At 41.8% G+C, this 22243-nt stretch overlaps 1 protein-coding gene across 3 annotated transcripts in view; it reads left to right on the forward strand.

Moving 5' to 3' along the window:
- RNF180 (ring finger protein 180) overlaps window positions 1-22243 on the forward strand; it is a 55691-nt gene that overhangs the window by 22585 nt on the left and 10863 nt on the right. For all 3 annotated transcript variants that reach the window (XM_069962717.1, XM_069962718.1, XM_069962719.1), the window contains one exon: window positions 21867-22095. In XM_069962717.1, the coding sequence (XP_069818818.1) occupies window positions 21867-22095 (229 nt within the window). The remainder of the gene's footprint in view (window positions 1-21866; window positions 22096-22243) is intronic.

The raw sequence follows: 22243 nt of genomic DNA on the forward strand, positions 1-22243 counted from the left end.
AAACATTCAGAAACAGCAGAATATGTAATATTATAAGTTACTGTACAGTAATGGAGAGGAGGAGAGGATGGGAAACACAAGGGCGGACAGAGACTGCAGGGAGCATGGAGGAATGAGCAGGGCACATACATGCAGCACACTCTGTCCGGAAAGAGAAGAGTTACAGCTATGAAGAGATTACCTCCACAGTCCTGTCCCCTGATGCAAGCCCCAGCCTGAAGTGGATCTGCTATGCTTTGGAAGGTGAGGGACACTTCCTGGGTCAGAGTACAGTGCTGTAGACTCTGCTGTGCAGACAATAACCCTCCTCCACTTGCGCTACTACCCAGTACAGGGAGCTCTTAAACCAAGTTACTCTTAAACCAAGGTACCACTGTATATATATATATATATATATATATATATATATATATATATATATATATAAAATTTCTCCTTAAATTAAAATTACATATGAGGCTTAATCATGTCTTAAAGAAGTGCTCCCATGAACACACATATTCCCCGGCCCATTACTTGTAAATAGGAAAACTATGTAAGTACTGTTTGATTTCCCATATCTATAAATACTGCCTGGTTATTGAAAACTATGTAAGTACTCTCTGGTTATCGGTGACTATCATTACTACCAGGGCCGTATTACCAGCCGCTGCTGCCCTAGGCGCTAAACCTGGAGTCGCTCCATCCTCACTCACCAATTAGCATCAGGATTTTCTTGTTTCTAAACATCATATTAATATCTGATCAGTCTGGCTATGTTCACACTCTGTATCAGACCGGCCATTCTCTGCCCGGATCATCCCAGCCGGTACTGTAGTACCAGCCGGATGATCTTTTTGGCCGTAGTGCTCTGATGCGGGCGCATCAGTGCGCGCCTGCATCAGAACTTTCCACTGCACACAATGAAGCAAACGGCCGGAGCCGCTTGCTTCATCGTGTGAACTGACATGGGTTTCTACGGCCGCAATTCACTGAATTGTAGCCGCAGAAAACTGACATGTCAGTTATTTGCGGGTCCGCATGGAATCACGGCCGGAGCGTATACGATGTGTGTACACTCCGGCCGGGATCCCATTGAAGTAGAGGCAGTGTTCACAGGCGCATAAAGTACGGCCTTTGTTGTCATCAGAAACAACGGCCGTACTTTTACTTAGTGTGAACATAGCCTAAGGCTGCGTTCCCACATGCAGCTGAAACCAGACACTCAGTAACCAATAAGCGCATGGCCACTAATCCTGGTAACAGCACGTGACTACTGAGGAAGAAATGGGAGCATGGTTTTGGCCACATGTATTTCCCTACACATAAAAACATTAATTTGCTTTTTTTATGGTTTTTAACAGCTTAAAACAAACAAATTTCCACATTGAATTAATAATTAGAGCCGTCTTCATATTGTCTGAGGGAATCCTCACCATAGGATTGGTAGAGTGGTACGTTATAGCTCCAGGAGTCAAGTTGTTCCCTTCCCCCTGGTGCTGCCCCCCTGCAAGGTGCTGCCCTAGGCACCGGACCACGGGTGCCTAGTGGTAAATACAGCCCTGATTACTTCCTCACTGTAATTACTATGTGAGTACTGTCTGGTTATAGGTAACTATATAAGCATTGCCATGTTTTTAGTAACTATGTAGGTACTGAGTGGTTATAATTACAATGTAAGTACTCTTTGCTCATATACAAGTATGAAAGTACTGTCTGGTTATAGATTACTATGCAAGTGATGTCTTGTTATAGGTACAGGTATGTAATTATTGTCTAGTTTTAAGTAAGTTTGTAATTACTACCTGGCTGTAGTTACTATGTTGTCTAGTTATAAGTAACTATGTAAGTACTGCCTGTATAAAGACGATTAGTACTGCCTTGTTATACTGTAGGTAACTGTGTAGCTATAAGTAGCAACTAAATAAGTACTGTCACGGAGTGATTTTTAACGATTAACGACTTATGATAAACGATCGCAAATGAGATTGTTTATCGTTAACCTGAAGTCGTTCACTATATTACACAGAACGATAACCGTTAGATACGATCGTTACTATGATCATTTATTCCTTCTGATTGTTTATCGTTAACCTGAAATCGGGAACAGGGAACAATTAGTGAATGATTAACGATAATTTTAGGTTCAGATCTAAATCAACGATCAACGACATACAAACGATTTTTCGACCTGCAATTAGACAAAACGATTATTGTTTAAATTCGAAAGATATAATGATCTTTAGCACGATAATCGTCCAGTGTAATAGGGCCCTTAGAGGTGGCAGATTTTATGGAGTGGCCATAAATTATACTGTCTGCTACACACCACTGACTTCTGGACACCATGACCTGCAAATGATAGCTGGACACAGACACAGAATGCAAGGAAATCAGGACTGCAAACACTTTGCAGGTATTGTTATATGCTTCACCATTACACTACAAGTGGTCACTACTACTATAAATGGAGCACAAGGTGTAATGGTAGTACGACCATGAATAAGATCACCAGGAGTAGTCACAATGCATTGACTCTTATATGTCAGGTGCTTTTATTCTTGAAGAAGCAATAGAGTGAAAAATTTTTACACATTTGTGGAGTTAGAAAAATTGAAACTTTTTCTGTCTTGTCCTCACCAAGGATGTAAGATAATGCCTAAACAAGGTGATTTATTGTGGAGCTGGATTGTGTGTATGTATTTATTATTATATGCTGCAGACAGCAGAAAACTTAGAATCGGCCCTGATAGCTATGTAAGTACTGTCTGGTTAAGGTAATTGCACTCCCTGCACTCCCTGATTATAGGTGACTATATAAGTACCATCTGAATATAGGTGACAATATAAGTACTGTCTTGTTTTAGCTAACCATGTAAGTGCTGAATAGTTATAGGTTATTCCTCTTTTTGGGAGGATTAGCTCATTTTGAGAAGTCTAGTGACTGATAAAATACTGTAACCTGCAGGGGGAGAGGGGAAATTGATTGCAAGCAGACCTCTCCTCGTGCCCTCAGTAAGTGACGGGGAGCAACCACGGGACCCCCTCCGGAAGTCATTCTCCCCTGAGTTAGGATGGCTGTCCCGCCTGATGAACTGACCAATCACTGACCGGAGCCCTCAGCCGAGTCATGACATGGACTCCCCGGAGATCCCAGAGACCGGCAGGGATGGATCCCACACCTTCTCCTACAGGCACGAGGAGAGGTAAGTGACTACTTGCAATCAATTTCCTCCCTCCCCCTGTAGGCTACAGGATTTGATCAATCGCTGAACATCTCGTTTAAAAGGGGTGATTGGCTTTTAAGCCACCTTCAAATAGTAGAGGGTTCTCATTGTCAAAAAAAGTTAGAAGAGCCAGAATATAAAAGCTCATAGTCACTGCAGTAAAAATAAAGCAAGGCAGGGCACCCATTATAATGAATTGATTCTCGTCCCGCAGTCGCTCAGTGCCAAGAGTATTGCTGGAACTGACTCTCAGCATTAGCTAATAGACTTGTCATATGGCCTCTATAATATAGCAGAATGTAGCGCACTCTTTATATTTAAAGAGGTTGAGTTCACACTGCGTTTTTGCAGTCCGTTTTCTTTTTATCCTTTTTATGAAAAAAACAGATGAAAAAACGGATAAATTTGTGTGCATCCATTTTAATCAATTTTTTTAATTGCCTTCCATTATGAAAAAAGGATTTAAAAAAATCAAAATGCATCCTTTTTTTAGCGTACACAAAAATGTTTTTGTGTACGCTAAATAATTCATTTTGATACGTTAATGTAAGTCATGGGAAAATGGATCAAGACAGATTCACATAAATACATCTGTTTTATGCAAAAAACGGGTGTATTTATGCGAATCCGTTTTGATCATTTTTTTCCATTACTGCAAAAACAGTGTAAACCCAGCATAAATTAGATATTTGGTTATTAGTTCTTTCTTTGTTTGTTTTATATTCAAAGATTAAATAAAGCACAATTTGTACCAGGCCCCCACTTGCCATTTATATGATACTATTGACACTGGGACTTGGGTGTGACCACAACCCCTATGCAGTGGTGCTACGATAAGCCCCATATAGAGCACTTCAATTAGCTCCACCTACATTACACAGCATCCAGACCTGACCATAAAAGGTCAGAGCATCGGAGCACATCAGTAGACAGATCCTGATGGGAGTTGTAGTTGTGTAACAGCTGGGGAGCCACATATTGGGGCCTCGAAGTGAAATTTTGCACGAGGGCCCATGGACCTTTGGATATGCCCATGCGTCTGTACCTCCTATGGCTATGCCTATTACTTTTTTAATAGACACAATAAATAAAACAATAGAAATGCTTTCATATTGATATAGCTATAGAACAGCAGTCCTGTGGTTACATTTCCTGCCACCTTCTATTAAACAGACTGCATTCTCTCCACTACAGCAGATGAAAGTTATAGATCTCTATTAAATAAATTGGCTCTAAATGAGTCCAATGTTAATCATATTGTGTATAGTAAATAATAAATTATGACTCTAAAAAGCAAATGAGCAGACATAATGTAAATTGAGCTGCTTTAGCAGCTGCCATATATTCTGTTCTGTTTGGCTTCTCTCCAGACCGAATGCTACAAAGCGGGGTCATTTTATTACAAAAAGTTTTCCCTTCTATTTCCTAAATGGTTAAAATACGGTAAACTTAAGAGTTGCCCTATCTGTGAAGGATCAGTTCTGCAGTGTTTTCCCAGACACAAGGAAAGTTCACCCAATACATTACAGGAATTTTTTTCCCACTCTCAGTATCTACTGAAGGGAAAGCAACTAATGAAACAAATGGTGCCAGATGCTATTAAATATGTGATGTCAGTGTCAGGTACTTGGAAACAGAAGGAGAGGCCGGGGAAAGGGTTTGAGGGGGTGTCTCACCATGGTTAAATACCACCCATCTTACTTTGTCTACAGTCTGCTGCAGAAAAGTGCTAACCTCCTGAATATATTTACAATGATCCGCAGCATTCGCAGGAAAGGCGATTTCTTTATCCATTCTTTTTCTTCTGTTGCATTAAAAACAGCACTATTGATTGTGGCACTTAAAAGCACTTTTAATTATTAATTTTGTTTTCCTTGGCAGAGAAAAATGGTTCTCAGTGAAGGGTTTAATGGAACATGAGACTGTTGATCAAACTGCGCTCTTTATCTGCCTTTCGGAATTTGTCTGATGTCATACTTGGTGAGCAAGGGGCACACTGGTGAAGCACTAATGTATTTGTATTGCAGAAGCAGAGTTACTGGGGCTGCTTAAAGGGGAAATGTAGTGTAAATGATCTTATGATCTATCATAGAAGCTTATAAAAATGGTCTGGGCCTACCACTGAACTCTAAAATTAATTCAGCTGTTTGGGATATGATCTCTTTTGCAATAATTGAAACTGTCATTGTCGTTATAACTTTCAAAATTTAAATCAACAGTAGATGTGATATAAAGAAAGTTTGCAATTTACATTACATTATTTTTTTATAGTTATCATGGAATACACGGTACTTCCCATTCTCCGTTTCTCAAAAAACTGGAAACAGTCAGAAAACGGGAAGTCCTGTGTATCCCAGGCCATCTGAGCACTCACAAAGAAGGCAGTCATGTGATTGAGGGACACACTGAGCCGTGACTCCCTGGACTGGCCTGGAATTCCTGTGTTTAGTCTGCCTTCAGGAGTCAGGACCTGGATTTCTGGTAAGTTCAGCTTTGTTTTAAAGCATCATAACAACAACAAAAAAATGAATGTATATGGCAAACTTTCTTTATATCACATCTACTGTTGATTTTGATTTTAAAGTTATAACAAGAGTGACACTTTAAGGCTGGGTTCACACTATGTATATTTGAGGCTGTATTTGGTCCTCATGTCAGGTCTTCATAGCAACCAAAACCAGGAGTGGATTGAAAACACAGAAAGGATCTGTTCACATAATGTTGTAATTGAGTGGATGGACGTCATATAACAGTAAATAACTTCCATTATTTCAATACAACAGCCGTTGTTTTAAAATAACAGCAAATATTTGCCATTAAATGACGGCAATCCACTCAATTTCAACATTATGTGAACAGATCCTTTCTGTGTTTTCAATCCACTCCTTGTTTTGGTTGCTATACAGCCTCAAATATACAGCCTCAAATATACATAGTGTGAACATAGCCTAAAGGTCAAATTGAACATGCATTGCTAGGGTAGGAGGAACTGATTGATGGTGGATTCAGTAGAACTTGAAATGAATTCCTGCTCGTTCTGGGCTTAGGAGTCCAGTGGGTTATCCTTGTGAGTGACAGTTATTTTTGTATACATGCTCAAACAGTTAAGGCTATCAATCACTGGGCAGGGCTGCCCATTGGACTCCTAATCCTTGAATGAGCAACAGGAATTTAGATGAATAAATAATTTGTTCTGCTTAATCATTTACCACAAAATCAATCTGCTCAGTTTCATAGACTGCAAGGTAACGTATAATTTCTTATTAATCATGCCCGTTGTTGCAATCGGCAACAACAGCCATACTTTTATGAAAATATACGTAGTGTGAACTTAGCCTAAGTATGCATTAAAAAGGGGTATTCTATAAGGGGGATCTTCTCAAAGACAACGAGCACTATGCCTAGTGTATACCGGACTAAAAATCTGTCATACTAAATCTGTTGTGGAGAAGGAGAATGTATTCTTGTGGCCTTATTCACTGCAAGCTTGCGAGCAATGAGTCAAATCCGAAATGCGTCAGCATTTTTTTAATATGTTCATACTCTCCTTTGTATGATATGCTCTAGTATAGTTATCTTGGATGTGCCTTATTCTGAATTTCTTAATGCAGATCAGAGTGAAGGAAAGGTATCTGAAAGCATAAGCAATTTAACTTGTAGACAGGAGGTTGCCATTGGCAGGGGGTTGGGGGTTGCACATAAAGTGGTATCATTGGTAAGAGAAGAAATATAGTATAGAGCAGTGTTGTAGATTAACCCCTTCAAGACAGAGCCCTTTGATGCCCGGATGTCTGGGTCTTCTAAGAGTCATAGCGCTTTTATTTTCCACTCACAGGGCTGTTCGGGGTGTCATTTTTTGCGCCATGATCTCTAGTTTTTATTAGTATCATATTGGTGTACCAGAAAAATTTAGATTACTTTTTATTTATTTTTTTCCAAAATATAATTTACAAAAATCAGCAATCCTGGTGTTTTTTTTATTTTATTTTTTTCCATTTACGCCGTTCACCGCTAGGGAACAATAATGTTATATTTTAATAGATCAGACAACTCTGCAAGCTATGATATATAATATGTTTATTTATTTATTTTTTAAAATATTTTTATAATGGGCAAGGGGGTATTAACTTTTATTTGGAGGGGGGTTATAAGGTTTTTTTATACTTTTAAAACTTTTTTTACACTTTTTTTTTTTTTACTTTCACTTACTTTCACTTTAAAACATGCAACAGTAGATATGTACAGTATATGCATATACTGATCTATACTATGCTATACTGATAGATTAGTGTTATCGGCGATTTACTTTATGCATAGAGCCTGCCTGAGAGCAGACTCTATACATAGATGGCCGAACCGACAAGACGGAGGTAAGTGGATTACCCCCGCCCGGGGTCGGCTCAAGCGATCGATAATTCAGTGACATAATCGCTATGGATTGCAGCGTTTAAGGGGTTAATGGCAAGCAGCTGCAGGATCACAGCTGCTTGTCATTACTCTCACTGCAGCGATCCCGCACACATCTACAACCCCTTCAGTCAGGAATGTATATATACATTTCTACTGCGCTGGGTATGTGCAGTAGGAACGTATATATATATGGATTGCTGATGTGAAGGGGTTAAAATATGGTTTTAAACTTTATTTTTGATGTGACAGTCAACCAATGGAGGAACTGATAGAGGGTTGGCATATGAGGAACGGAAGGAGAGGCAGATGCAGAGGTGTTGCTGGTTCCCTATGCAAGATCGGTAACAAGGCCCCAAATACTTTCTTATTCTACTGTTCTCCTAATATGAGGATGTGAGACCTCAGGGCTATGTTCACACATAGTATATCTGTCAGTCTTTTCGTCCGTCCTTTTTCAACCAAAACCAGGAGTAGGTTAAAAACACTGAAGTGTGAAAATCTTTCCATTATAATTTTGCCCTGTCAGTTTTTTTTTTGGTTAAAAAAAAAGTGACTAATAAATGGAAATACTATGTGTGAACATAGCCTATGGGCCCCCTCACGCAGAGTTTAGGATAGAATAATAAAATGGTACAGTAGTTTATTTTTCGGCAGGCCACAAAGGAAGGTGTTACAGTTGCCTAGCTGGTATAAGTGTGTGTACTAATATCTTGTCATTTATTGTATAATGGATAAGTTATAGACTATGCTGGTACGGGAATGGGCCAGCATTTATTGGGAAAAGGCAGTCGTCTATTGATATTGACAGCCGCAAGTAATAAACATTATTATTATCTGTTATTATCAATAGACGACTGCCTTTTTCCAATAAATGCCAGCCCATTCCCACAGTTGGAACATAGGCATATAATGGATAAGATTGTATAACGGATAAGTTATATAATGGATACGCTTGTATAAGTAATGGATAGGGTACATGTAACTTATTTGGAGGTGATGACTGATTAAACATTAATAATAATAATAATAATAATAAAGAATATGGATACTGACTACACTGTGTAGAAGTGGATGAGTAACAAAAATTTCTGACTAGAAGCTAAATCCAAGTACATTACATCTATGTAAGTCAATGAACTTATAATTCCTAAAGCCCAAGCAGGCGTGTTGATTAATGGCCTGTTGTTCAGTAATATTGCTTCTTCTATTTCCATTAATAGTTATTTCCTTTAATACTTAAAACTGCATACCTAGGAGTTCTGCTGCGGAAAAGTTAGTAGAGCATTGATCCCTCTGTAAATAAAGGTTGCATGATTTATAGTCTCATAGGCAGTAGATCTAGTCTTGTAGGGATTACAAGCTGTTGTGTTTTTTGTTTTGTTTTTCTTCCAAGAAAAGAGAAGTGAAAAAATATATCTGGAAATTTCTTAAAGGAAAACTAGCAGCAGGTTACAAAGGGCTGGGTCACAAAGGGAAAATTTAGTTTTCCTCTCATTATCCTCAGCGCTGTTTTCCTAAAATTATGTTTTAATATGTTAATTAGTTGGTTTGGTGCACTGCGGCAGAAATACCATACCACCATACCATCTGCATAAATATTGAGGTGGCACGCTGAGGTACAATTTGTTTGATGATCTGAATGGTTATGACAATCATTTTCTAAACATATTCTAACTTGCAAACTGTGTAATTTACATTTTGATCATGATAATCTGTACGCATGTGCGTAACTCTAGACCAAAATGTACGCACTCTGTACGCTACTGCGTATGCAAATGCATACACTTATGCATATGCAACTCTGTAATTTACGCTTCGCACGTGATAATCTGTATGTATGTGCGTAGACCAAAATGTATGCTTCCACTCTGCGTTTGTTATTTGTTCGTCAATGTTCGGCGAACACGAACCGATCATTAGTGTGGGTCCTATTCATGCATGATAAAAACTGGTCTCAGCAACTGTACTGCCCAGCGTGTAGTTGCATCTATCCTCATCCAATTATACACCAAAGTTCTGTGTGACACACACTTAAATTTGCCACTAATCTCAAGTACACTGTTCATCTTAACAATGTTATACCTAAACAGATTATACCAAGAGAACATATAGGCACATATTTCCAAGGTGAAAATTTTCCTCTTCATTATTTGTAATTAAAAACATAGCAATAATGGATGTTCAACTTGTGCTCAGCGGAGACCCAATAAAATATAGCACCACCACAATGTATGGGACAAATTATGGGACAAATTAAATGTATGGGACAAATAGTCAGATATTATTGGCACAATGCCTTTAAGTATGTGTATATATATATATATATATATATATATATATATATATATATATATATACTGCACAATAAAAGTCATAATACCCTTATGTATGTAAACATGGATATATTGCACAATAAAGATCACTAAGATTACATCCTACTATTGGGCTCTGCTATCCTAAGTGACAACAATCTCAATACTAACAAAAGTACTGCATAAGTGATAAAATGTATATAGTGTAGGTCTTACCTGTACTGTATTGGTGAGATAATGCCAACCTTGAAGCGTGTTTTGTATAAAGATGCTTCCTCTGGGAGCCCCTCATCCAATATAAGATCAGACAAGATAGTATGACCGAATCTTTTTTTAACCCTTTAAATTCGTAGGGACATTGGGGAAGAGGTCAGCTTTTAATAATATTAAAGACATTCCTATAATACTGCCACACACTGTGCCCCCTGAATATCATACTGTCACACACTGTTCCCACTAAATATAATGATACGCATTGCACCCTCTGACTATAATACTGCCACACACTGTGCCTCCATATATAATACCGGCACACACTGCGCTGCTTGACTATAAAAGTGCCACACTGTGTTTTCTGAATATAATACTGCTACACACTGTGCTCTCTGAATATAACCCTACCTCACATTGTACCCTCTGAATATAATACTGCCACACAGTATACCCTCTAAGGGCCTGTTCACACTGAGCAAAACAGGCAGAACTCACATCGCAGACTTCGCTTAGAATCCTCCCTGCCTCACTGTCTCAATGTGATGTCTTGTGGGCTTCTGCTCTCCAACGCTCTCTGCTCAAAGAATTGACATGTCGCGCGAGACATCACATTGAGTCAGTGAGGGCTCTTAAATCAACTCTGCCACATGCTGTGCTTTCTGTATATAATACTGTCACACCGTGCCCCTAAGTATAACCCTACCACACACTGTGCCCCTGAATATAACAGCGCCACACATGGAAATGAACTAAAATACACACAGTACCCACCCTCCTTACACCTCTGGCTACAACCAGGGCCGGATTAAGGTTGGTGGAGGCCCCGGGCGACAATCCCCCACCCCCCCAAAAAAAATAAATAAATAAACTATACCGGGATCTATACAGATGGCTGCTTACTGTAGGTGAATTAGCACAGACCCCTCCTCGCTCCTGGCTGTATGGGTCAGCATTAGAGATGAGCGAACCGGGTTCGGGTTCGAGTCGATCCGAACCCGAACGTTCGGTATTTGTTTAGCTGGGGCTGCTGAGCTTGGATAAAGCTCTAAGGTTGTCTGGAAAACATGGATACAGCCAATGAATATATTCATGTTTTCCACATAGCCTTAGGGCTTTATCCAACTTCAGCAGCCACCGCTAATCAAATGCCGAAAGTTCGGGTTCGGATCGTCTCGAGCATGCTCGAGGTTCGCTCATCTCTAGTCAGCATCCTCTTCTGTTATGCACGTGGTCACTAGAGGCTGCAGTACAGGGGAAGATGCCAGGCCCTAGAGACAGGAGCAGAGGCGGGGGGGGGGGGTGGACTAAGTATCAGAGTGTATTCCCACATTGTGTTTGTGTTAACGCAATGTGAGAACACAGCACTTTCTGCGCGCTGTTGCCCACTGTGTTAGGGCCTGATATCCTGGGTAAGCATCACCGTTCTGCTAGGGTTCGAGCTGGTGGGGGCCCCTAAGCGGTGGAGGCCCCCGGGGCACGTGCCCCTGGTGCCCTCCCTTTAATCCGGCCCTGGCTACAACCCCTACTGAACTCCCAATTATAATACTTAAATCCTCACCTTCCAATGGATCATAGCAACTAAGGGCAATTTCTACCATTCAATAACTCATTTAGGTGGAACGTTGACAAAGATTAATTAATCTGAACATGTTCTTTGATTTATTGAATTGCTTGATCTTTTCTTTAAAACAGTAAAGGAAAGTAGCCTGGGGTAAGGAACTGATTTCTATAATCCATGTGGATAGATATTCAGAGAAAGAAAACTCATGAAATTAAAATGTGACCTTTTGTTCTACAGAGAAAGACCTTGGTTATTTTATGTTTCTTAAAGGGTTTTTTCCCATGATGATAAATAGGTCTACACTGATGCATTACATGAAGTATTTCTGAAACTGTACAGTCTGAGAGTTATACTGTATAACCATGGGTGGATTTTAATGGCACAGGGCCCGGAGATCCGGGGGGGGACCAGCGAGATTGCTTTCATTAAAATAATGCCGCCGCTGCTGCCCGCCAGACTGCCAAGGGGGTCACCATCCAATGGGTGAGTGAAAATTATCTACTCACCCATCGATGGGGCCCCCAGATCCTCCGCCATTTTTAACTATTCCAGGACACTGGAGACTCCTGGCAGCCCAGCCCACTATAAAACTCTCCCGCCCTCATGAATACAGTTACCAGCGCTAATTGGCTCTGTGCCTTGTCCATCACCTCGGAAAACTCTCCCCCTGGGTTCTCGCGCTCGAGTTACGTCACTCGATCGCTTGTTTGAGAGCTGAGGAGTAAGGGCACCAGCAATCTTCCATGTGGTAATTAGAACAGTTGCCCACAGCAGTGGAACGGATCATGCCTGCTGTTTGCACATCGGGAAGGGGGAGGCTAACTACCTAACGACCAGGGGGGCTCAGTCAGGGGGAAAACATGTGGAAAACGCCAGGGCTCAATCAGGGCTCAGTCTATTGACTGCAATGTCAGGTCTACACCTGAAAACTATAACCATTGACTTCTCTGCTACATTATATAGACTGCAGTAAGTACATCCTCATAATGTCAAGGAAAGAAGTAAGTTGAGCCCCACTTTTTAAATACTGCACCTACTGTATGTGTATGGCTAAAGTTTACAGACATAAAGCCATTTGGGTGATTAAACATAATAATCCAATTCTGGGTCAAGTTGTGGCTAAATCTGCCCATTAATTGGAACAATGATACTTTAAGTGAATGGTTAATAACACTATGCTCTTTTAGGTGCAAAGATGTGATCATTAATTTCCTTATACTGTATATTTTATAGCAATTAAAGCTCTGTCTTTCGATAGATAGCTCCCAATCCTCTTTTTAATCATTGTACAATTCTGTCTGGCTTACTGTGTCGCTAGGGGAGCTTCTACTGCATGCTGTTATATTATTCACCTTTATGTGTGCAGTACCTAAGCTCCCTCTAGAGGTGACTGTAGACTGATCAAATGTTATTGTTTAACTAAGTCCAATGAGGATATATTTATATTAGCAGCTGATAACTACTATGCGTACAAGACAACTCCTGACTTTTAAGAAGATTGTCAGGGGTTCGCCTTATATGCCGGAAAATGTTAACTGCAGCTAAATAATAAAAAAAAAAACAGTTAACTCACCTGGGGCCCGTTGCCTGCATCCGCATGTCTCCTGGCCCATTCCCGGCACAGGCAGCTTAAAAATGGCCACATCCCCACCGTATGGGGCGACCATTATAAAAAAAACAAAAACAATTAACTCACCTGGGGCCCGTTCCCGGCCTCCCCGTGTCTCCTGGCCCGTTCCCGGCGCAAGCAGTAGGATCGGAGACCTTCGGCTGCCGGAACAGCTTCGGGAGAATGAAAGAGTCTTCGATCACTTCCGAAGCCTCCGACATTCTTCCGAAGCTCTCCCGACAGCTGAGCGTCTCCAATCATATTTCTTGCGCCGGAACGGGCCAGGAGACACGCGGACGCCGGGAACGGGCCCCAGGTGAGTTAATTGTTTGGGGTTTTTTTTATAATGGTCGCCCCATACGGTGGGGATGTGGCCATTTGTGAGCTCCCCCACTGTATGGGGTGACCATACCAGGCGTATAAGATGACCCCCGACTTCTATGAAGATTTTTTGGGGTTAAAAATTCGTCTTATACGCCGGAAAATACGGTATGTAGAACTTTTTGACACCGATTTATTTGCTTTTTTTTTTTTAGCTGGAGAGCCCCTTTAGGTCTATGGGGAGAGAAATGCTCAGCTGATTGGTTCACTCTGCTTATTCTAGCAATTGCTGGAGGTCTCAGTACTCAAATCTCAAACACTAAAAACTTTTTTTAATGTTTTTATTATTTTCAGTTATTACTGAAAACCAATATATCAATATACATCAATCTGTTCAGCTCCTCCTGCTCTAAAACATGACGCCTGCAGACTGGACTGCATTATCAATGTGACAGGTTCCTTTTAAGCAGCATCAAGTTAAAATAACTGGGCTACAGTTCCAGGAACAGTCACCGCAAAATGTGCAAGATACAATGAAAAGAAGTCACTATTCACTGCAATGCTATGGCCCAGTCAATAGGTTAATCATGGGGGTGCAAGGAGTCGGATCCTCACCAATCTATTATTCATAATGTATCCTAAGAAATACTTGAAAACTGCCTTTTGTATAAGATAAAATTATATGGCCTGATAATCTAAATGCCTAATGAATATTAACCCCTTAGGGACCAAGCCTGTTTGGGCCTTAATGACCAGGCTCATTTTTCTAAATCTGACCTGTCTCACTTTATGCGCTTATAGCTCAGTGATGCTTTAACGTATGCTAGCGATTCTGAGATAGTTTTTTCGTAACATATGGTACTTTATGTTAGTGGCAAAATTTGGTCACTGTCTTGTGTGTTTTTTGTGAAAAACATCAAAATATAATGAAAAATTATACTTTGAAATTCTTTGAAATTCTTTGCTTCTAAAAAAAAAAAGGCACATGGCAAAAGTTAGTTAGTAAGTCACATTATCAATATGTCCTCTTTATTCTGGCTTCATTGTGTAAACATAGTTCACTTTTTTAGGGTGTTACGGGGCTTAGAAATGTATCAGCAAATTATGAAATTTTCATGAAATTTCCAAAACAGATTTTTTTTAGGGACCAGTTCTTTCTTTAAGTTGATTTAGGAGGCTTGTATGCTGGAAACCCCCATAAGTGACCCCATTTTGAAAACTAGACACATTAAAGAATTAATCTAGGGGTATAACCCTAGCATTTTAACCCTACAGTGGCTGGAGAAAAGTATTCACAATTAGGCCGGAAAAAAATGGAAAATAGAAATTTTCCAATAATATATTTGTTAAGATTAAAGTATCTCATTTTCATAATAAACATGAGAGAAAATGCACGCCAAATTTTGTAACGCAGGTTCTCCTGAGTACAATGGTACCCCATATGTGGGCGTAAACAACTGTATGGGCACACAGCGGGGCTCAGAAGGGAAGGAGCGCCTATTAGCATTTCCAGTTAAGATTTTGCTGAAGAAGTTTCTGAGCGCCCGGTGCTATTACAGAGCCCCTGTAGTGTCAGCAGAATAGAACCCCCCCAAAAGTTTCCATTTTGGAAAGTACACCCCTCAAAGAATACATCTTGGGGTGTGTTGACCATTTTGACCCCACAGGTATTAGAGGAAAGTATTCAAAAGAAGACAGTAAAAATGAAAAAATAGAATTTTTTCAATAATATGTTTGTTTAGTTTGAAATTTCTCAATTTCACGAGGAACAGGGGAGAAAACTCACCCGAATATATGTAAAGCAGGTTCTCCTGAGTAGAACGGTACCCCATATGTGGGCATAAACCACTGTGTGGGCACACAGCAGGGCTCAGAAGGAAAGAAGCGCCAATTAGCATTTCCAGTTCAGATTTTGCTGAAGAAGTTTCTGAGTGCCAGGTGCATTTGCAGTGCCCCTGTAGTGTCAGCAGAATAACCGCCCTCCAAAAGTCACCCCATTTAGGAAATTGCACCCCTCAAAGAATACATCTTGGGGTGTGGTGACCATTTGACCCCACAGGTATTAGAGAAAAGTATTCAAAAGAAGACAGTAAAAATGAAAAAATAAAATTTTTCCAATAACATGTTTGTTTAGTTTGAAATTTCTCAATTTCACGAGGAATAGGGGAGAAAACTCACTGCAATATATGTAACGCAGGTTCTCCTGAGTAGAACGGTACCCCATACATGGGTATAAACCACTGTGTGGGCACACAGCGGGCCTCGGAGGGAAGGGAGCGCCAATTAGCATTTTCAGTGCATGATTTTTCTGAAGAAGTTTCTGAGCGCCAGGTGCGTTTGCAGAGCCCCTGTAGTATCAGCAGAATAGAACCCCCCCAAAAGTCACCCCATTTTGGAAAGTGCACCCCTCAAAGAATTCATCTTGTGGTTTGGTGACCATTTTGACCCCATAGGTATTAGAGGAAAGTATTCAAAAGAAGACAGTAAAAATGAAAAAATAGAATTTTTCCAATAACATGTTTGTTTAGTTTGAAATTTCTCAATTTCACGAGGAACAGGGGAGAAAACTCACCTCAATATATGTAACGCAGGTACTCCTGAGTAGAACGGTACCCCATATGTGGGAATAAACGACTGTGTGGGCACACAGCGGGCCTCAGAAGGAAGGGAGCGCCAATTAGCATTTTCAGTGCATGATTTTTCTGAAGAAGTTTCTGAGAGCCAGGTGCGTTTGCAGTGCCCCTGTAATGTCTACAGAATAGAACCCCCCCCCCAAAAGTCACCCCATTTTGAAAAGTACACCCCTCAAGAAATTCATCTTGGGGTGTGGTGAGCATTTTGACCCCACAGGTATTGGAGGAAAGTATTCAAAACTAGACCGTAAAAATGAAAAAAATAGAATTTTTCCAATAACATGTTTTTTTGGTTTAAAATTTCTCAATTTCACTAGGAACAGGGGAGAAAAAGCACCCCAAAATTTGTAACGGAGGTTCTCCTGAGTACAATGGTACCCCATATGTGGGCATAAACCACTGTATGGGCACACAGCAGGGCTCAGAAGAGAGGGAGTGTCATTTTAGTTACAGGCAATATGTGGGTGTTTACTGAATATCTGGGGTGGTAATGGACAATCTCGGGGTGTTTACTGGCTATCTGAGGTGGCAACAGGCAATCTGGTGGGGTAATGGGCAATCTGGGGTGGTTACGAGCAGTCTGTGACAATCTGGGGTGGTTACGGTCAATCTGGGGTGGTCACAGGCAATCTGGGGTGGTTACGGGCAATCTGGGGGTGTTTACTGGCTGTATGGGGTGGTTATGGGGTGTTTACTGGCTATATGGGGTGGTTATGGGCAATCTTGGGGTGTTTACTGGCTATCTAGGGGCTGTTACTGGCTATCTGGGGTGATGATGGGCTATCTGGGGTGTTCACTGGCAATCTGGGGTGTTCACTGGCTATCTGGGGTGGTGACGGGCAATCTGGGGTGGTTGCGAGCAATCTGGGGTGGTTACAGGCAATTTGGGGTAGTTACAGGCAGTCTGTGGCAATCTGGGGTGGTTACGGGCAATCTGTGGTGGTTACGGGCTGTCTGGAATGTTTATGGGCTATCTGGGGGGGGATACGGGCAATCTGGGGAGATTAAGGGGCAATGAGTCGAGATTACGGGCAATCTGGGGAGATTACGGGCAATCTGGGGTAATGACAGGCAATCTGGGTTAGTGACAGGCAATCTGGGGTAGTGACAGGCAATCTGGGGTAGTGTCGGGCAATCTCGGGTGGTTATGGGCTGTCTGGGATGGTTATGGGCTATCTGGGGTGGATACGGACAATCTGGGGTGGATACGGGCAATCTGGGGTGGATACGGGCAATCTGGGGAGATTACGGACAATCTGGGAAGATTACAGGTAATCTAGGGTGGTTACAGGCAATCTGGGGTGGTTACAGGCAATCTGGGGTGGTGACGGGCAATCTGGGGTGGTTACAGGTAATCTGGGGTGGTTACAGGTAATCTGGGCACTTGACTTTGGTGACAGGCGTAAAAAAGTGCCGGCACCATTTGGAACAAGCGATCAGTGGTATATAGTATATACCGCTGATCACTTGTACTGGGACCACACCGGGTGGTCACCGATCATTGCCCCATGCTCTCCGCCACCTCCGGTGGTGGAGAGAATGAAGCTTTGATCATTTTTAGGAATCCATCACTGTGAACAGAGTCTGTTCACAGAGATGGCGGCGGCCATCTTGGATCAGATGGCCGCCCTGGGAGGGGAGGGTCAGTGACCAGGTCACTAGGGTTAATTCTGGGGACAGGGGGGGGGACATGTTCTCATCTCCTCTCACTGTGGATTCACGGTGAGAAGAGATGAAAGCGTTCAGCTGCGCTGGCAATGTCTGTTAACGGTGGCCGCCGTTATACTGTTAATAACGGCGATCGTCGGTGAGGGGACTGGCCGGGACTTACCCCACACTCTGCCCCAACCCCTCAGCTACCTCCGGTAGCTGAGAGGAGGGGGCTGCGGGCATTACCGGTGCTGCTGCACTATTCTGCACCATCGCCATAAAGAGCTGATGGCAGCAGAATAGAGCCTATTAGTGATCGCCGTAAAAATCTGTATCAGCGGTCACTAATAACATAATACATATATTCTCTGGGTCGGTATGGTTACGGCGATACCACATTTGTGTAGGTTTTTTTTAACTATTATCACTTTGGCGCAATAGAAACTATCTTCCTAGCAAAAATCCACAAAAACTGTCGCCGCATTGCAAGATCCATAGCGTTCTCATCTTTTGCGCGACAGAGCTGGTTTTGGGCTTGTTTTTTGTGGGAAGATCTGTAGTTTCTATTGATACCAAGTTGTATATGTATATGACTTTTTGATCTCTTTTATGACGTATTTTCTAAAGTGGATTGATAAAATACAGCTATTCTGGTACTGTTTTTTTTATTTTTTTTACAGCGTGTGTCGTGCGGTGTAATTATTGATATAGTTTTATAGATTGGGTCGTAACGGACGTGGCGATACCAAATATGTATATGATTTGTGTTTTTGATCACTTTTATGTCACGTTTTATTGGGTATGGGGCAATGTAATGCATCTTTATTATTGGGGGGGGCTGGGGGGGGGCTGTATTGTGTTTGGTGCACCCTTTTTTTTTTTTACTTTTTTTTACTTTTACACTAGTGTACATTACTGTACACTAGTGTAAAATTCTTTGATCACTGATACAATACATTGCAGTACCTGATGTACTGCAATGTATTGTATCATGCCTCATTCTGACAGGCAATAGCCATGGCCACCCCTGTCAGCATCAGGCATCTCCATGGAGACCCCAGGGACCTTCATTAGGACCCCGGGATCACCATGGAGACATCGGAGGACCGGACAGCGCGATGGACCCATCGCGATCACCGGGACCCGTTAGATGCCGCTGTCACGCTTTGACAGCGGCATTTAACGGGTTAAACTGCGCGCAGCGGAGAATCCTCCGCTCCGGGCAGTTACAGGAGGGTGTCAGCGGTCACACTGACTGCTGATCACACGTCCTGCAGCCGCCGCCGGGCGGTAATTTATTCCGATGCGCCCGCCGTTAAAAGGCGTACGCATCGGAATAAAACCAATTAGTGGCCGCCGTGAATATGCGTGCGGCGGTCACTAAGGGGTTAAAGGGGAACTCCAGATAAGAAAAACTTGTTTTCTATTAAAAGTACATTAAAAGTTATACAGATGTGTCTATACAATGTATTACTGTATCTGTACGGTTCTGCCAAACTAGTAGCTGATAGAAATCCACAAAGTGCCAATTCACATAGTCTCCTGCTCCCTCTGCTCTCCCACCTTAGGAGACAAATGTTCCAGGCTTTTGTCTCACATTGTGTGTGTTTGCTGAGATCAGGCTGATGATGCAGACAGGAGGCTTGGCTGGATCCCCAAATCCCCTGAGTGATTCACCATCTCTGTCTGGCCAGAAGCAAGTGCTGCACTAATTTTACTGATCGTGATGGGGGGAACTCTGGGAACTCATAAACCAGTAAGGACAGAAACACAAACCAGAACAACCCCCCCCCCCCCAAAAAAAAAAAAAAAAAAGATTTTCAGTAGTTTTAAAACTGGAATAGACAGATAAGTAATGCGTTATGCTTCTGCAGAAGTTTCATTTTTTTTTACCTCTACCTGGAGTTTCCCTTTAAAATCATGCTTTAATTATATTATCTGGAAACCTTTGGAAGCATTACATTAACTTAAAAAGGGCATTTTACAATGATAAAACCTATTTTAACTGCCTAATAAATCAAAATATATTGGTAAATAAAGTTTTGCTACCTTTTTTGAGCATTCATGCTTTCCTTCTTTCTCGGATGCAAACTCTCTGCTATGTTGTCTTCATGGCTCCACTTCCTGTCTAGAATTAACCTGTACCTTCTGAATACTCTATCTGCTATTGTCACATCCGCGGCCGCGGCACATACCTCTCGCTGCGCCGCTGCTGCCCCATCTCCTGCTCTGTGCCGGGGCTCCTCCTCCTCCAGCTCCCTGTCACCCCGACGGGCGCGTCCCTGTCTCCTAGGGAGCGCGCGCCCCGGCTCTGCTATAACTTAAAGGGTCAGTGTGCCTTTAATTGACTGCTGCTCTGCTCTGAGACTCTCCTATAAATTGCAGCCCTGCCCCACCACAGGTGTTGGAGCCTCTGCATGCTTCCTAGTGTGTTTTGTCCCAGCCGCCCGTTGCTCCTGCCTGTTGTACCTGTCCGTTGTTCCTGCCCGTTGTTCCTGCCTGTTGCCCCTCTGTTCCTGTTACACCTCGTCCCCCGTCACTAGCAAGCCAATCCAGGGGTAGCGACGTGGCGGTCCATCCAGCCTTGCGGTGGGCTCTGGTGAAGACCAACGGCCCTTAGACTCCGCTCCCTGGTGCGGTTTACGCCATCGCTGGTGACGGTCCAGTGGATCCACTACTCCAGTCATTACAGCTATAACTGGGATTAAGCCAACATTACCTCCTACCACACCTTCTTGACTATAACCTTGACCATTACACCCAAAGAAGCCTTCCCACAGTTTATTAAAGTTTAACTGAATTCCAAGCTAGCGTTTACAGCAGGAACAAGAAGTCCCTGACAGGATGTAAACTTTATAGGAAGGAGGGCAATGAAGAAAACAGAGTGGCCAGCTTGTTTTAGAAGCGACCACATAAAGGTAGTATAATAATTTTATTGACTAATATGTATTCAGTTATTAGACAGCTGTCTTAATATCTCTTTGTATGTACACACCAATGACAATATGGCTATCTGCAGCACAGCACCAACACTTAGTAGCCAAATTGCTGCCAAGGACACGAACAAGGAGCTCCACTCTGTATTCCTCTCTCTAGGATAGACCCCATACCCATAGTATCTCTGCAGGTAGTTCCAGCAGGGATAAATAGAGCAATATCAGAACTGTAGCCCTATAAACCCAACCTGATCCATCTGAGTATGACTAAAGTACAAATAAAACAGACACATAGCATCCATAGTCATTAAACCAGAGGCATTCCCTTGTGAAAATGAGACTTTAGTCAGACCTTATTCCAGTATAACTATTTACTACTCTATGATAATTACTCCCTCCACTTCTATTATCCTGATTCTCTAAAGATGACTCCCTGTTTATTCTACTAATGAACCAAGTAGAGGATTTGCTTTCATACCCATCTCAGACTCAGCACTGTGCCTCTACATTTCACTCTGCAACTCGTCTTCGGAAAAGGAGTGGGCATAGAGGACTGAGCAGACTTGTGATTGATCTCTTTTTGGAATACAGTAGGCTCAGCTCATTATCTGTATGACAAATGTGCCAGGACTTGTGAAGCATCAATCACTGTTGCCTGCATGCAAAGGAGATCATGTTAGCAATGTCCTAGCCACTGTGCTATGCAGATGTCTGCAACCAATTATTCATTATCAGCTTAATCTAGGTAGGGAAAAGCCTTCTTTCCAATTGCTAATGGCAGATTGAGATTCATCTCCGGTGATACATGGCTCCATTCTTCCCCTGCTTCCCACTCATTCCCCTTATTGCAAGGAATGTGTAATAACGGCTTTCACATGACGTTGTGACATGCCTGTTAATTCCATGTTAAATTGACTCACTACGCTAGTATGGGTTTATGAGTCATTAGGTGTTCATGTGAAATTACTTTGTGTGCAAAAACCAATATATCACGTCTAGGTTCTTTTTTCCATAGATCAATAAACCGCATCATATAGCCACAGAAGATGACGACGAGCTTATCAAAGAAAAGGAGAGCTACACATGCGCTGTATGCTTAGATGTATATTTCAATCCCTACATATGTTATCCGTGCCGGCACATCTTTTGTGAGCCATGTTTACGGACACTAGCGAGAGACAATCCTTCAAGGACTCCATGTCCACTGTGCAGATCAATTATTTCAAGAGTACATTTCCATTCAGGTAATGACAATTTATCTTAATTTTTATCATCCTGTATGTTTGTCATTACATTTTCATTAACATACTTCAATTGTCAATTATTTGAAACCAAACATTGAAAAACATTCCAAGTCTAAACCTCATTCAACTGTGAACTGTTGGAGTATAG

Source organism: Dendropsophus ebraccatus, chromosome 3 (assembly GCF_027789765.1).
Source record: "Dendropsophus ebraccatus isolate aDenEbr1 chromosome 3, aDenEbr1.pat, whole genome shotgun sequence".
Lineage (NCBI taxonomy): Eukaryota > Metazoa > Chordata > Amphibia > Anura > Hylidae > Dendropsophus > Dendropsophus ebraccatus.